Consider the following 15,226-nt stretch of genomic DNA (forward strand, 5'->3'; position numbering starts at 1 on the left):
ATGAAAAAAGTGTTTTGAGCTCATAATATTGTATTTCGCTAGGAACTATGTGAAAATTAGCCTTTATTAATCGATAATCTGCCCCTGTAACCATCATTTGTGTGAAAAGGAACAAAAGTTGTTGCTGTTTTACTGCCTCTGCGTGTGACAACTTGCCCCGGTCTCCCCTTCATAAATACATACGTTGGTGCAGGTCTCAAAAGAGAATTCTGACATGAGTCCGCTTCAGAGAACAAGACATGAATTTCAAAAGCAGTCTTATAAACTTCCATGTATAATTAATCAGGATGTGAAACATGAACTTTTATCTCCCAGGGAAAAAGGAGGAATGAACAACATTAGGTACTCTCAGGATGTGAATGTGGATCCCTGCATAGTCTCTCTCTCTCTCTCTCTCATGAAATCCCACGTGCACAAAGAGGGAGAGTGAAAGAAACAACAGATGAAGCTTGGCAGGGCATGAAATGTCTCTCTAACATTCTCCACCTAGATTCTGTACGGCAGCACATGCCTGACACAGTCCATTTATAAAGTGAACACTCCTTTGGTAAAGATGATTTTAGAGGAGAACTGAATTCTAGTCTTTTTACAGTTGTTTCAGGCAGTGTTAAAGATGCACTCAGGATTATTTCCCCCCTGAAAAACAACTTTCTCCACATAAACAGAACTATATGTTTTTAAATGATATCCAGCTTGTTTATTTTACATGGAGTGAGTTGCCTCATGGGGATTTAGATTGAGATAACAATAAAAAAGTGCCATCTTTACTCTTATGTATGTGGTCTGTATTCCACTGTACCCTATGTTTGATACTACAACAAACTAAAATTGCTCACACGAGTCAGACTTACTGATAATGTGGCAGATACAGCGATCAATTCATTGACAGCAAGAAACAGCAATTGCTTTGTGGAGGTTGTCTTAAATCTCTGGCTCACACCCAAAATCCTCAGTCAAAGTCACTGCAGGTCTCAGCCTCGCTAATAAAAGATGTCAGTTCAGTAAGATGAGCCCGAGTGTGGAATTAATTGGCAATCAGGAATTTATTTTCCCCTCTGCGTTGAGATTTGCACATAATCTGATAATAATGTCAGAAATAGCTTTCAGCAATAATGACCTTTATTTGACCTTTAAAGTGATGAAAATATTTTAGATTCCTCTCGCTGTCGGGGCCGTTAACGCACAGATGGAGTTTCACCTACACGAACGTATGAATGCCAGCTAACATTTTCTGTTTCTTTCGGTGCTCAGTCCGTCTGTCACATTCTCATTCGGTGTCCTTCATGAACCTACACACACATTATATGTCCTGTTGAATGAGTTCAAAGTCCTTTTAAAATAAGTTGGATCTTGACATGACAAGCTATATTGTAATCATGTTGTGTCTAAATATATATACAGTATTGGACACATTACTATTTTTAATGTTTTTGAAAGAAGTTTCTTCTGCTCATCAAGCCTGCATTTATTTGATCAAAAATATTGATTTTTTTTTTTTATATTGTGATATATTATTACAATTTAAAATAATTGGTTTTCAATTTATTATCCTTTAAATTATCATTTATTTCTGTGATGCAAAGCTGAATTTTCAGGATCATTACTCCAAGTCTATCACATGATCCTTTAGAAATCATTCTAATATGATGATTCATTATCAAAGTTGGAAACAGTTCTGCTGCTTAATATTTTTTCATAACCTGTGATACTTTTTTAGGATACTTTGATGAATAAAAAGTAAAAAAAAAAAAAAAAAAATAAAAAAAAAAGTTACATTGATAAAAAGTGATAGTAAAGATTTTATTTTGAATAAATGCAGTTATTTTTAACCTTTTATTCATCAAATATATTATATATTATAATAAATTGAAAACCAATTATTTTAAATTTTAATAATATATCACAATATTACTCTTTTTTTTCTGTATTTTTTATAAAAATAAATGCAGGCTTGATGAGCAGAAGAAACTTCTTTCAAAAATATTAAAAATAGTAATGTGTCCAAACTTTTGGCCTATTATAATATATATATATATATATACATACACACATTATATATATATATATATATACATATATACATTACACACACACATACACATACACTACTCACAATAAGTTAGGGATATTGTTATTTAAATGAGTGCTATTCTTATTTGGTCTGAATTTTAATGAAATAAGTTAAAGTATCCTTTGATATTAATAATAATGATAAATACTAATAATGAATGAGAAGAAACACCATTTTCATTAGTGTAATATTTATTACCCCAAAAATGTAGACAATAACAAGGGTAGCCCCAAATAACAAAAATTGACAATGTCAATAGCGGGTGTTTCCACCATTTGCCGCAATGACAGCTTGACAGTGACGTCTCATGCCCAGACTGTTACACCTCCTCCACCAAAGCTAACCCTGGGGACCATGTTGACCTCGGCGTATCGCTCACCTCTCCTTCTCCAGCAACACTGACGAGTGTCGGGTCACCTTGCACAGAAATGATGGTCGTCAGTGTTGCTGGAGAAGGCGAGGTGAGCGATACGCCGAGGTCAACATGGTCCCCAGGGTTAGCTTTGGTGGAGGAGGTGTAACAGTCTGGCCAGGCATCACCAGTCAGCGCAAAACTGATTTGGTTATTGTAGATGGCTCAGTCACTGCACGTTCTTACCTCAGAGACATCATAGAACCCATCATCATCCCCCAATTCTGCCAGCACACCCCCAACTTTCTGTTCATGGATGATAATGCTCCACCACATCGTGCCAGAATTGTCACAGCTCGACTTCAGGAAGTCGGAGTGCCTCATATGGTATGGCCAGCAATGTCCCCCTGACCTGAACCCCATAGAGCACGTTTGGGACCAGCTGAAGCAGAGACTAGATGATCGTACCCCACCCCCACGTGACCTGGCAGAACTGCGTGCAGCACTTGTGGAAGAGTGGAACGCACTGCCTCAGGACAACATCATGAGGCTAGTGAGGAGCATGAGACGTCGCTGTCAAGCTGTCATTGCGGCAAATGGTGGAAACACCCGCTACTGACATTGTCAATTTTTGTTATTTGGGGCTACCCTTGTTATTCTCTACATTTTTGGGGTAATAAATATTACACTAATGAAAATGGTGTTTCTTCTCATTCATTATTAGTAATATCAAAGGATACTTTTACTTATTTCATTAAAATTCAGACCAAATAGGAATAGCACTCATGTAAATAACAATATCCCTAACTTATTGTGAGTAGTGTATATATATATATATGTATTCATGATTTCAATATAGCATGTCAACTCATTTAAATGTGTATGAAGGTTTATATCTCTCTCTATATATAATAAAGCCTAAATATGTAGGACACAATACAGACACCTTTCAACACAAAGTAACACAACGATTTAAACTGGTTTTTGAAGAAAAGAAAAAAAGGTCTAAAAGTTTTTGTCCTGAATAAAATGGCAAAGATCGTTGCAGTCCAGTTCATTGTACAGAAAAATTGATGTATGTGTGTGTATTTGTACATCCTTGCTGCTTATCGGTACGAAGTGTTGGGTAACATTAATATGTAACATCTTCTGCCGGGCTCTCTCTCTCTCTCTCTCTCTCTCTGATGTAGTTGTGCCTCCTAAAGGAGAGTGAGCCGCGTGTTATCGCAGCCGAGCAGAGTGATGGTATCTGCAGCGTTCGACTAGTTTCCATTAGGGAATTACCAGGTCAGGTTGAGGGGGTGGGGGGTGTTGGTTGCAGAGCAGACCTGCGGTAATGAAGGAATTCGCCTTCGTTGTTCAGTCAGAGGAGTATATCAGCATTTATACATTACTCCACATGCTGGGCCTGCACTACCAGGAGATTAGGAAAGAGACCGGGATCGTACATCAGCCTGTGTGTGCCGCTGACACAACCAAGAGATAGACCCAAGAAAAATCGCTGCAAAGAGGCTTTCAAAACAGGAGACACCTTGCATAGAAAAGAGACTGTACTCTCTGTGTACACACTGGCTGCGATTGAATCCAACTATATCAGGAGGCAGATCGGATCACATGAGCTTCACTGTCTGCACTGCCATTGGTAGTCAACGGATCACACTGATACAAATTTGCATAATACTTTATGGATAACTGGCAACAAGCCTGGATGTTGAAAATGCATCTTGAGACCCCTAAATTTTGCATTCTGTTCAATGCCGCTGAACTCCGGCATGCAGCTTTGGATTGCAAGACTGTGTGTCTAGATGTCAGATTTATTTTATTTTTTTTTATTTTATTTTTTTTATATATACAGCAAAACAGATTAAAGTCTACATGAAATTACAATTTGACTTCAGTAAAGTGACATTTATTAGTAAAAAAAAAAAAAAAAAAGGATATCCAATTAGAACAAAAGTGTAGGTCGAGTCATTTTTAATGTTGTTTAAAATGTAAAAAAATTGGGGAAAAAAATCTTAAGAACAAATGCACAACAATATTAAGCATCACAGCGGTTTTCAACATTAATAATAATAAGAAATGTTTCTTGATCACCAAATCAGCATATTAGAATGATTTCTGAAGGACCATGTGACACTGAAAATTCAGCTTTGTATCGCAGAAATAAAATACACTTTAAAATATATTGAAATAGCAAACAGTTATTTTGAATTGTAATAATATTTCACAATATTACTGTTTTTACTGTATTTTTGATCAAATAAATGTAGCATTGGTGAGCATAAGAGACTTCTTTCAAAAACATTATAAAACCTTACTGACCCATAACTTTTGAACGGTAGTGTGGATGCCATTTTCATTTGAGTGTAAATACTGGTATGATACTTTCATCAAGTATAAATAGCAACAAACAGCATCTTATTTACATTAAAGGTATAGTGGAGGATCTTTCCGAATTTTAGATAAGACCCGCCCTCTCCACTTTTTGAATAAGTTTGATTGATTCACCAGAATGATTGACAATTAGGAGGACCAATAGTATAGGTGATCCACCCGGAAGTAAAAAATCCTCTGCTATACCTTTAAGTGTAACAGTGATGATATTCACAATGTAAAAAAACATAATATTTGTACTAAAAAGTAAATGTATGGATCTAAAATAGCCTTTTTATACTCAGTTTAATTAAATAGAAACTGCCTTATTATCATCCATTATGAATTGATTAGATACTGAAAAGACAGATAGTCGGAGGGGAGTGAATGAAAACTAAGATGGAAAGGATAGTCATTTCGCAAGCGAGTTATTGAATTTTGATGAAAGATTACGACTACATTTTTGTCTTCAGACTAATAAATCGTTCACAATAGGACTAGGAACGCATGTTAAGAAAGTACAGTCAATTTTGATTTCATATTGACTTTAACATCGAATAAAACCCTCATTTAGCAGAAATCCCCAGTTGTGGAGCAGTCGCACATGTTTACAGCCTGACCTCCAGCAAATTTTATCTTAGCAGGTCCTCTGTGCGATTCCTAATGAGGGTCCCCTGGCTATATTTTGCATTATGTATAAAATGTTTTCCGTTGCAAAATTAAAACCCACGTTTTTTAAAAGCAGGTCAAGGGTATAATGAGGAGGGAGAGAGAGGTAAGTAATGTGTCAGGCCTCCTGTTTTAATACCGCTGCTCCCAGGAGGTTACAGATATGCGTGTGTTATAGTAGGATTTTATACTCATTTGACAATGAAAGTCCACTGGCTATTGATTACACAAACAATTCTGCACACGCTGGAAAAGATCGAAGTTAGACACGCTGCTTAAACGAGCTCAGAAATCAAACTCGGAGAAACAAATAACAAAATGGCATTTCAAATAATTTAATGAAAAGTGAAGTGCATCATTTCTGAGCCAACAAACAAAAAGGGAAAAATAATAATTAATTTTCTCTCCCTGTCTGCCATTGGTTGGGAAAACAGACAGCCCCGCCCCCAACACTAATCTATCTATCTATCTATTTATCTATCTGTCTGTCTGTCTGTCTGTCTGTCTATCTATCTATCTATCTATCTATCTATCTATCTATCTATCTATCTATCTATCTATCTATCTATCTATCTATCTATCTATCTATCCATCCATCCATCCATCCGTCTGTCTGTCTGTCTGTCTATCTGTCTGTCTGTCTGTCTATCTATGTCTGTCTGTCTGTCTGTCTATCCATCTATCTATCCATCTATCTATCTATCTATCTATCTATCTATCTATCTATCTATCTATCTATCTATCTATCTATCTGTCTGTCTGTCTGTCTGTCTATCTGTCTGTCTATCCATCTATCTATCTATCTATCCGTCTGTCTGTCTGTCTGTCTGTCTGTCTGTCTGTCTATCTATCTATCTATCTATCTATCTATCTATCTATCTATCTATCTGTCTGTCTGTCTGTCTGTCTGTCTGTCTGTCTGTCTGTCTGTCTGTCTGTCTGTCTGTCATTTTTAAGCTTGGCCTGCACAATGCTAATTATTTCTTTATATTTACAATAATTAGGAGGAAATTTCAGTAGAAAAGTAGGTGATTTCAGTCTTTCACATTAGAGATAAATAAATAACTACATGATCTTGCATTTTTAAAAGACACCACAAGGCCACATTTCAGGGAAATCAAGCAACAAATGGTTTCCTTACAGTTTTCTCTGCACATTACAGTAAGTTTGGATAGGAGAAATATTTTAGCAATCAAAATAATTACACACTTCACCTTTAAATTTGTTGTTCCGCTGGCATTTATCTTTACAGTAAAACCGCAAGTAAAGGCAATGTCACTTTTACGCCACCACAATAACATGCAGCGCAACGCTTGTCTGTCCCATCGACTGTCAAAACACTGAAAAACACTTTGCATGTCCAAGAATCACAAAGCGAAATCAAACGCACTGTGAATCCGCCTCAGGCAACGCGGGCCCCTGTGAGCGCCTGTCAGTCCGGCAGAACCGAGCAAAAAGAGTGCTTTGCTGAGCACGGCTACAGCTTTAGTAAAGCAAAAAAGCAACTCACCCAGTGGCTGTCCTGCAATAATCCTGGTGTTCTCGCCTGCCACGGCCGCCCGTGCGTTCCTTTCACTCATGTATTGGACGAAAGCGTAACCCTTGTGCACCGAACAGCCCACAATCTTGCCGTACTTGGCGAAGATGACCTCGATGTCGCCCTTCTTCACAATGGCAGTGTTGAGGTTGCCGATAAAGACCCGTGAGTTGAGGGAGCGTGGGTCGTTCTTGTTAGTGACATTGCTGGTCTGACTCTTGCCGGTCATTCTTCTCCTGTGGAGCAGAGACATGATGGGGACGACATCAACCACACCTCATATATTGCTGGACTGTCTTGAGGACAGAAAAAGGTGGTTGTAGGGATGCACGACATATCGGCCACTATATCAATATTCGCTGATAAATGTTCATTTTTAATGTTATCGGCCTTTGAAAATTTGGCCGATATATTAAAGCCGATAAATAATGGATTATTTCCCTTAGCTGAGACACTTCAGATGTGCACTGTTCGCCATGATGGTTTTGAATGGCTTGAAATATGATTGGAATCACTTCAAAAAAGGAAAACACAGTCAATATGCTGTCATATAGGCTACATGAAATTATAATGAGAACTGTATAATTGTGTGCTTGGGACATGGACACTTTCACTTAATGGTGAGACTTTTGGTTTTGTAATCAGGCTCTCAAAAATTATATCAAATATTGGATTTAGATTTATCGGCCAATATATCAGTTATCAGTATCGGCCAAATTTTCATATCGGTGCATCCCTAGGTGGTTATCAAATAACTTTCTCCAACTTAATAAAGACAAAACTGAAATAATGATATTTGGTCCCCCGTAATTGAGAGGCGGTCTAATCAACGAGCTCGGTATTCATTTCCCTTCAATTAGAATTAGTAAGAAACCTTGATGTCATTCTGGACTCAAAATTTAGCTTAAACCAAGCAAATTAATTATGTTGTTAAGAATAGTTTTATCAATAACAAATTAATTCTAAACTTAAAACATTTGTGTCTTTCCAAGAATTGGAGAAGGTTAAATTACCTCACATCTAGACTATTGTAATTCAATTTTTTTGGTATTCCTCATTCACACTTTCAGATGGTCCAAAATGCAACTGAAAGGCTGTTGACTATAGGGCAAAGAAATATGATCATGTCATCCCAAATTTAGCTGTCCCTTTTAGGATCCAAGTTAAGATTTTGTAGTTTGTTTTTATCTTATCTTATCTTATCTTATCTTAAGTTATCTTAAAGATCTTCTTATACATCTACAATAGTAGACCTTTAGGATCTTCTGACATGACATTATTGTACGTCCCATGATCACGTCTAAAAACTAAGGGGGATAGAGCCTTTTTTGGTGGTTGCCACCCCTCGTTTATGGAATCATCTGACACTTGACATTTAAAACTAGGCTGAAAATGTATTTCTGTCAGGACCACTATCGTCATATATGATTGACAATTAGCATACAATTTGGATTGGCGGTATGGTTCCGTTCTGGGCGAGAACTCCCTGCGCATCCATGCAGCCTAGCATGGATAAGAGCAGGGAGAGCAGCAATAACCCCCCTTGGGGTAAACAGAACAGAACCAACATGAATGTATTGCAGATATCATTAATTCAAGATTTTAAAGTACGACATAATTCGAGAATTTATTCTGATTCGAAGGGAATCAGAATGCCAAATCCTGACTGACGAGAGGAGGAGCTGGGGATGGAGGAGGGTAATTCGCTCCTGAGAAACGCGATAGTTGCTGATAATACTGAAGCAGCTTATATATGTATACGGTGATAGGCGTCGTATTCCTATAGGTAGATGTGGATCAGCTGATAGTCAGCTGATGCGAGCTTGACTAACGTGACCTGCCAGAACTAACGCTACGCTTGATCTTTACTCACAGGCGTTTTAAGAATTCTATATATTGTTTTATATTTTAATGTATTTCATTCTTATTCCTGTTCAGCTTTGATGTTTTTAAATGTGCTTTAAGTTTACAATACTATACTAGAAAGAATCAGCAATAAACAGCATTCAAATATACAGTATATTAAACCAGCCTTGATCTTTTACTTACATTATTTTTCCAGTTACAGTACTATACTCTACTATACTATACTATAAAATTTACTATATACATTAAATTAACTTAATTACTGCTTTTGTCAGTTATTCCACTGTAGGATGCTTCTGCATGCTCTTAAAGTCATTGTTTTATGCAAATTAGTCATTAGCACTGCAGCCACAAAAAAAAAAACCTCTTATAATATTACGATTATCCACCAAAAAGTGAAACCAACGTTCTAAAAACTTTCTAAAAGCACTTGCAATGCATGCTACGTCCCTGACTCAACCTTCACATTTTATCATCATAAAGATTTTAGGATAAGATACTGTATTGTTTTCTTATCATGATTAAAGAACAGCTACTGGAGCGATAACAATAATTAAATTGCTGTTTTATGATATATGGCCTACAGACTTGTTCCTGCTGTCAGTGCCAGCCCAGAACCATCATTTTTAACATCCAGGCTGCCCAGCACACAGAATATGTGAGAATATGAGTGAGTGCTGTTGTGTTCATGAGAGATGTTTGTGTTTATTTGTGTTCGTGTCTATAAATGTGAGAATATGAGCATGCTGGTGTGAAGGCGAGAAAGCGAGTGCCGTGCGGATGAGAGAGAATAAATGAAGGCCTCAGGTTTATGCAGTCTCTGTATGACACACTGAACACACAGTTAGTCTTCACATCAGAGAACAGCAGCAAGTTCCTCCCATTGGGTGTCATCCAACTCCCCTTCCCGAACACACACACATTCAGAGACAGTGACTGCTATTGTCTGAGACAGAGATGCATTATGTTCTGTCTCTCACGCTGTCAACGACCTACTCTCACAAGACAGCAAGAATGAACACGCAGCTCCACGGAGGCACTAGCGAGACAGCGTGTCTGAATCAAACGAGCTGACCGAATACGACACATTGAGAAGCCCGAATATATACTTGATATTTGTTGAGTTTTGACTCTGATGGGTCGTTCACACTGACAGTGATTTTAATCGCTGGAAGTTAGAAGGTCAATGTACTGTTGGTCACTATAGGCATTACTTCAGGCATTACTAGACTTCAAGAGGCACACCAGTGACCCCTTAAGCATCCTTGTTAGCACGTGCGCCTCCCACGCCGGCGACCCCCGTTCGAATCCCACTCAGAGCGGGTCAAGTAGGACCGGTTACATTTGGTGCCGTGACCCGGATGGGAGTGAGGTTGAGGTGGGTGAGTGTAATGGACGTAGGCCAGTTAGAGCTGTGCGTGTAAACCTCACTCCCTTGACCTCAAGAGGCACGCTAGCGGCTGTGGTCTTTAGCGTCCTTGTTAGCACGCCCGCCTCCCACGGCGGAGAACACGGTTCGAATCCCGCACAGAGCTGGTTGAGTAGGACCAGTTGCACAAAGTTAAACATGTTTCTGGGTCAACATATTTTCCTGTTCGAAAATTTAATCCTATAACCATATCCCTACTCCTAAACCTATCCCTACCCATAAATTATCCCTAAAATCTGAGGGAAATGATAGATAAATAACACTGATGTAGAAGCCCCTAACTCCTAACTTTGACATAAACTGTAAACTTGTCCCTCAAATCTGATTGGTTGATTGTAATGTTGTTCCAGGATCAACAAAGATGAAATCAGCTTCTGCTAAACGGCCATAGATTTAAAAAATGTGATTATAAATTTAATTTATTGTTGGTAAAGACAGATAAAAATGAACATTATGGAGGGGTATGTGTTTGTACATAAATTGCAGCAGTGAAAATGAATGACTTCTGATCACTGAAGTTTATTTTTGCAAGCTAAAAAAAAGAAAAAAAAAAGCTTAAAAGCGGTGAAAATTCAATTTAAACCTATATCTATCGTAAATCTATTTATCTTTTGCATTACATTTACATTTATGCATTTGGCAGACGCTTTTATCCAAAGCGACTCACATTGCATTATCCTATACATTTATACATAGGTATGTGCAACACTAGCGGCGCCAGGATTTTGATTGTAGGTGGGCCTCCAGAAAACTGGATGGGCCAGTTAAAATAAGGCCCTTCATCTCCGTTTCAGCGCTTTTCTGGGCACTGAGGACAGTGACTCAGTTGCCTAAGTTACCTGAATTTAATGCGTAATTATCATAGGTAAAAAAAAGAAAAGAAAACTTAAACAGGATTTTTTTGTTGCTTTTTTAATACAATTACAATTTCATTTAATTCATTGTTTAGTAAAATTATAGGCCTATTATTTTTAGTTTATTAACAGCAACAACAGCTGTAAAGATGAAGTTGACGATCGCCATATCTCCGTAGTGAACGCGCCTATAGAGAGAAATGCACATCATGGATTACATCTCTGATTATGTAGCATTTCTTTTCGTTTTAAATTGTTAAAAAGACATTTCAAGCTTTCTTAAGATATATTTCATGTCTGTGAGGCCTACGCTGAGTTTCGTTAAGTTAGGATGAGAATGAGATGCGCTCCAGTTCACAAGCGGACGCCATGATTAGGCCTATATCGTCTACTATATTTGCTTCTTGGTTCCAGGAAATTGGTTGATAATTTTTTTAATTAAAATTAAGATACAATTTATACAAAACGAAATTCACTTCAAAAAAGCCTTTCTACAAAACAAAACTTAATTAAGTGGTCAAAATCATGTCTGACCCACGCCATGTCTCTCGATATATTGCGCATCCTATCTTACTCGTGCGGTTCACTTTTCATAATCAACATAGATGAAAAAATAACATTATAATATTTGAACAAATATGAAACTAAATGAGCTTGTTTAATGGCTACAACACGTATAGTAGACCTACAGACTCTCTATTTGTACAAATTGCTGCATTCATTTTATTCTGAATTTTGCACACATAAGTTGAAAGTCATTTGTTTGTGCATAGCAAAACATATCTGCAACATTTATCAAGTTCACTGATAATTATGCGTGCATTTATTAATTATTATCTTAATGAATAATGAAACAAGGACGAAGCATGTAAACTGCGTTGTTTGTTTAGAATGGAATGGATCGCAAATAGATCCGAACGAAGAAACGTACAAAACCATAGTAGAAAATGGGTGGGCCCAGAACTAAAATGGGTGGGCCCAGGCCCACCCGGGCCCAATGGTAGCGCCGCGGCTGATGTGCAATCCCCTGGGATCAAACCCACAACCTTGCGTTGTTAACGCAATGCTCTTACCACTGAGCTACAGGAAAGCCTTTTGCAATAAACAGTATGAATGAATGAGGCATTTATATAGTGCTTTCATATGTACTACTGTACACCCGACCCAAAGCGCTTTACAATCATATCAGGGAATCTCTCCTCAACCACCACCATGTGCAGCATCCACTTGGATGTGACAGCAGCCACAGTATAACGGCACCAGTTGCTCACCACACACTAACTACAGGTGGGGAGGAGAGAGAGTGATAGAGCCAAATAATTGTAAGGGGATTATTAGGAGGCCATGATTGGCAAGGGTGAATTCATCTATGTTATGGTTGAGGTGAATTTTGCAAATCGAATCAATGTTGATATCGCAATGTCTTGCTTTTACAATACCTTGTTAAGGCCAATTCACACTGCACCGACAGATGCAGACCAGCGCCGACAGTCTCCATATTACAGCGCGTCAATTCTCAGACATTCTAATTCAGCATGTTCAATCAGAAAAACAAGCTCTGACAGGGGTAACACACTGATCCAACAAAACCAGACGAAGTATCTGTCGGTGGAGTAAGAATTGGGTTTTTAAATGTCAACGGTCAAGTATTTTGCTAACATTTCTAAAACCATTTAGCTACTATATTTCAGCATTAAAAGATGGTCAAGTACCGGCTGGGTAAGCCAGAATTTCCCTTACCACAGAGGTAAGGTCAAACGTGAGACATATTTGCTAAATAACCACCAGGTAGTGCAGTGTCAGTGTTATTTTAGTGCTATTCAGTGTAATTTACATCAATTAGATTGATCACTTTTGAAATAGCTCACTCCTGATAACCATTTTTTACATTTTGACTGTAATACTCAATGTACTAACCCAGAAATCGAGCTAAATGTGAACCTGCTGTTGAGTCCGGATTGAAACAGGCCGAAAACGTACAAAAAGTCGTGTCACGTCAAGGTTGTTGTTTATCAGAACACAAGTATTTTTTGTCGACGTCTTCAAACGCCTGTTAGAATTTAAAGCTCTCAAATGTCACTTAGAAATGAAGATTAGATGTATTTATCATGGGGACCAAATGCTTGAATAATGAATCCAATACTCTGTAAATAGGATTAGTTGCCAAGGTTACCTGCATTCTGGGAATGGTGCTGGCTGAAGGCTCACACATTCAAACACACTCTGACACGCTCGCAGACACACTCGCGCTCTCATGTGTGCAGTCATTCATGGAGACAGAAATTGGAATAGTGAAATATGCCCTCTTGTAATTTCCCAAGCCACAATGTGGCCACGGGATCATGCCATGAATACAGCAAAAAGCTCTTTTATGCTGGACAGAGCTCAATTTGGTGAATAGACTTGCACTACCTGTACATTCCTATTTTTCTCTCACTCTCTTCCAACTTTATTTCTTTCAATTCTGCACACAGGAAAGAAAAATATAATTATCTCAGTTGTTTTTCCTACAAAGCCATGAGAATAAATGGACATCAGGAGACCTCGGATGTCTCTTGGATTTGATCACAGTAGGATCTCAACCTCGAGGTCATCATGACTTAAGATCCCATGTGGGTTTTGCTCACAATAACGTCAACATCTCCTGCTCATATATTTCTCCTGAGAAAAAGACTTCAGCAGATTCAACAGATCTCAACAATCTGCTCAGATAACAAAATCTGCAGTCCAAAAAAAAAAGTCATAACTACACATTTCAAAAGTTTGGGGTCGGCAAGATTTTAAAATGGTTTTATAAAAACAGTAATATTGTGAAATATTATTACAATTTAAAGTAACTGTTTCGTAATTTAATATATTGTAACGTAATTTATTCCTGTGATCAAAGCTGAATTCTGAGCATCATTACTCCAGTCTTCAGTGTCACATGATCCTTCAGAAATCATTCAAATATGATGATTTGATGCTCAAGAAACCAAGATTAAAAAAAATGCGGGAACGCCGACGTGTCTGGAGCGGTGGAATGTGGCGTCTACGTATGACGCAGCAACAGTGACGCAATGACTTTTTCAATTGGCGCTTGGCTCTTTTATTTAGAAGATGGGACTTTTCCACGTTACACTTTCTTCCATTCATAATAATCTGAGTGCTTTGTATATCTAAAGTCTTTGCTATAAGTAACTTTGCAACTACATGTCAACTAACTCTCATTAGAGTATTAGTAAACTGTTAGGGTTCAGGTTAATAGCTGACATGTTCTTGCAAAGTTACTTACAGTCAGTAGAATGTCTGTTCATCAAAATAAAGTGTTAGCAGATATTAAAGGGACACGCCGACTTTTTGGGACTTTAGCTTATTCACCGTATCCCCCAGAGTTAGATAAGTCCATACATACCCTTTTCATCTCCGTGCGTGCCGTAACTCTGTCTGACGCACCCACCGCTAGCCTAGCTTAGCACAAAGACTGGAGGTAAACGGCTCCAGCTAGCATACTGCTCCCAATAAGTGACAAAATAACGCCAACATTTTCCTATTTACATGTTGTGATTTGTATAGTCACTGCGTGTACAAATAACAAGGTCACATGAGACACAGCCATCTTCTAACAAGTATACATACTGGGAACTATATTCTCAGAAGGCGAAGCACTGCTACTTGGGCGGAGTGATTATGCTAGCTGAAGCCGTTTACCTCCAGTCTTTGTGCTAAGCTAGGCTAGCGGTGGGTGCGTCAGACAGAGTTACGGCATGCACAGAGATGAAAAGGGTAAGTATGGACTTATCTAACTCTGGGGGATACGGTGAATAAGCTTAAGTCCCAAAAAGTCGACGTGTTCCTTTAAGCAGACAGTCAACTAATACTATAATGACTGCTAGTTGACATGAAGTTGCAAAGTTACTTATAGTTAGTAGAATGTCTAAAGTGAGCTATTGAGATACACTTTTTTGAAGATTTACAAGTTCCCATTTATTTCTGTTATATGGATAAATAAGTTTATTTCAGTGATCCATGAAGGACAGAGTCATACAGGTTTGAAAGGACATGAAGGTGTGTAAATGACGACAGGATTTTCATT

At 38.0% G+C, this 15,226-nt stretch overlaps 1 protein-coding gene across 5 annotated transcripts in view; it reads right to left on the reverse strand.

Moving 5' to 3' along the window:
* The window catches only part of LOC309509136 (RALY RNA binding protein like), a gene marked incomplete at its 5' end in the record, with an annotated part of 138,756 nt that overhangs the window by 51,416 nt on the left and 72,114 nt on the right, over positions 1-15,226 (reverse strand). For 3 of the 5 annotated variants that reach the window (XM_082183698.1, XM_082183700.1, XM_082183699.1), the window contains one exon: positions 6,976-7,255. In XM_082183698.1, coding sequence (XP_082039824.1) covers positions 6,976-7,255 — 280 coding nt within the window. Of the gene's footprint in view, positions 1-6,975; positions 7,256-15,226 lie in introns of those variants that run through there. The other 2 variants (XM_082183702.1, XM_082183701.1) reach the window with 1 other exon arrangement.

This window comes from Leuciscus leuciscus (genome assembly GCF_965113295.1).
Source record: "Leuciscus leuciscus genome assembly, chromosome: 11".
NCBI classification, from domain to species: Eukaryota; Metazoa; Chordata; class Actinopteri; order Cypriniformes; family Leuciscidae; genus Leuciscus; species Leuciscus leuciscus.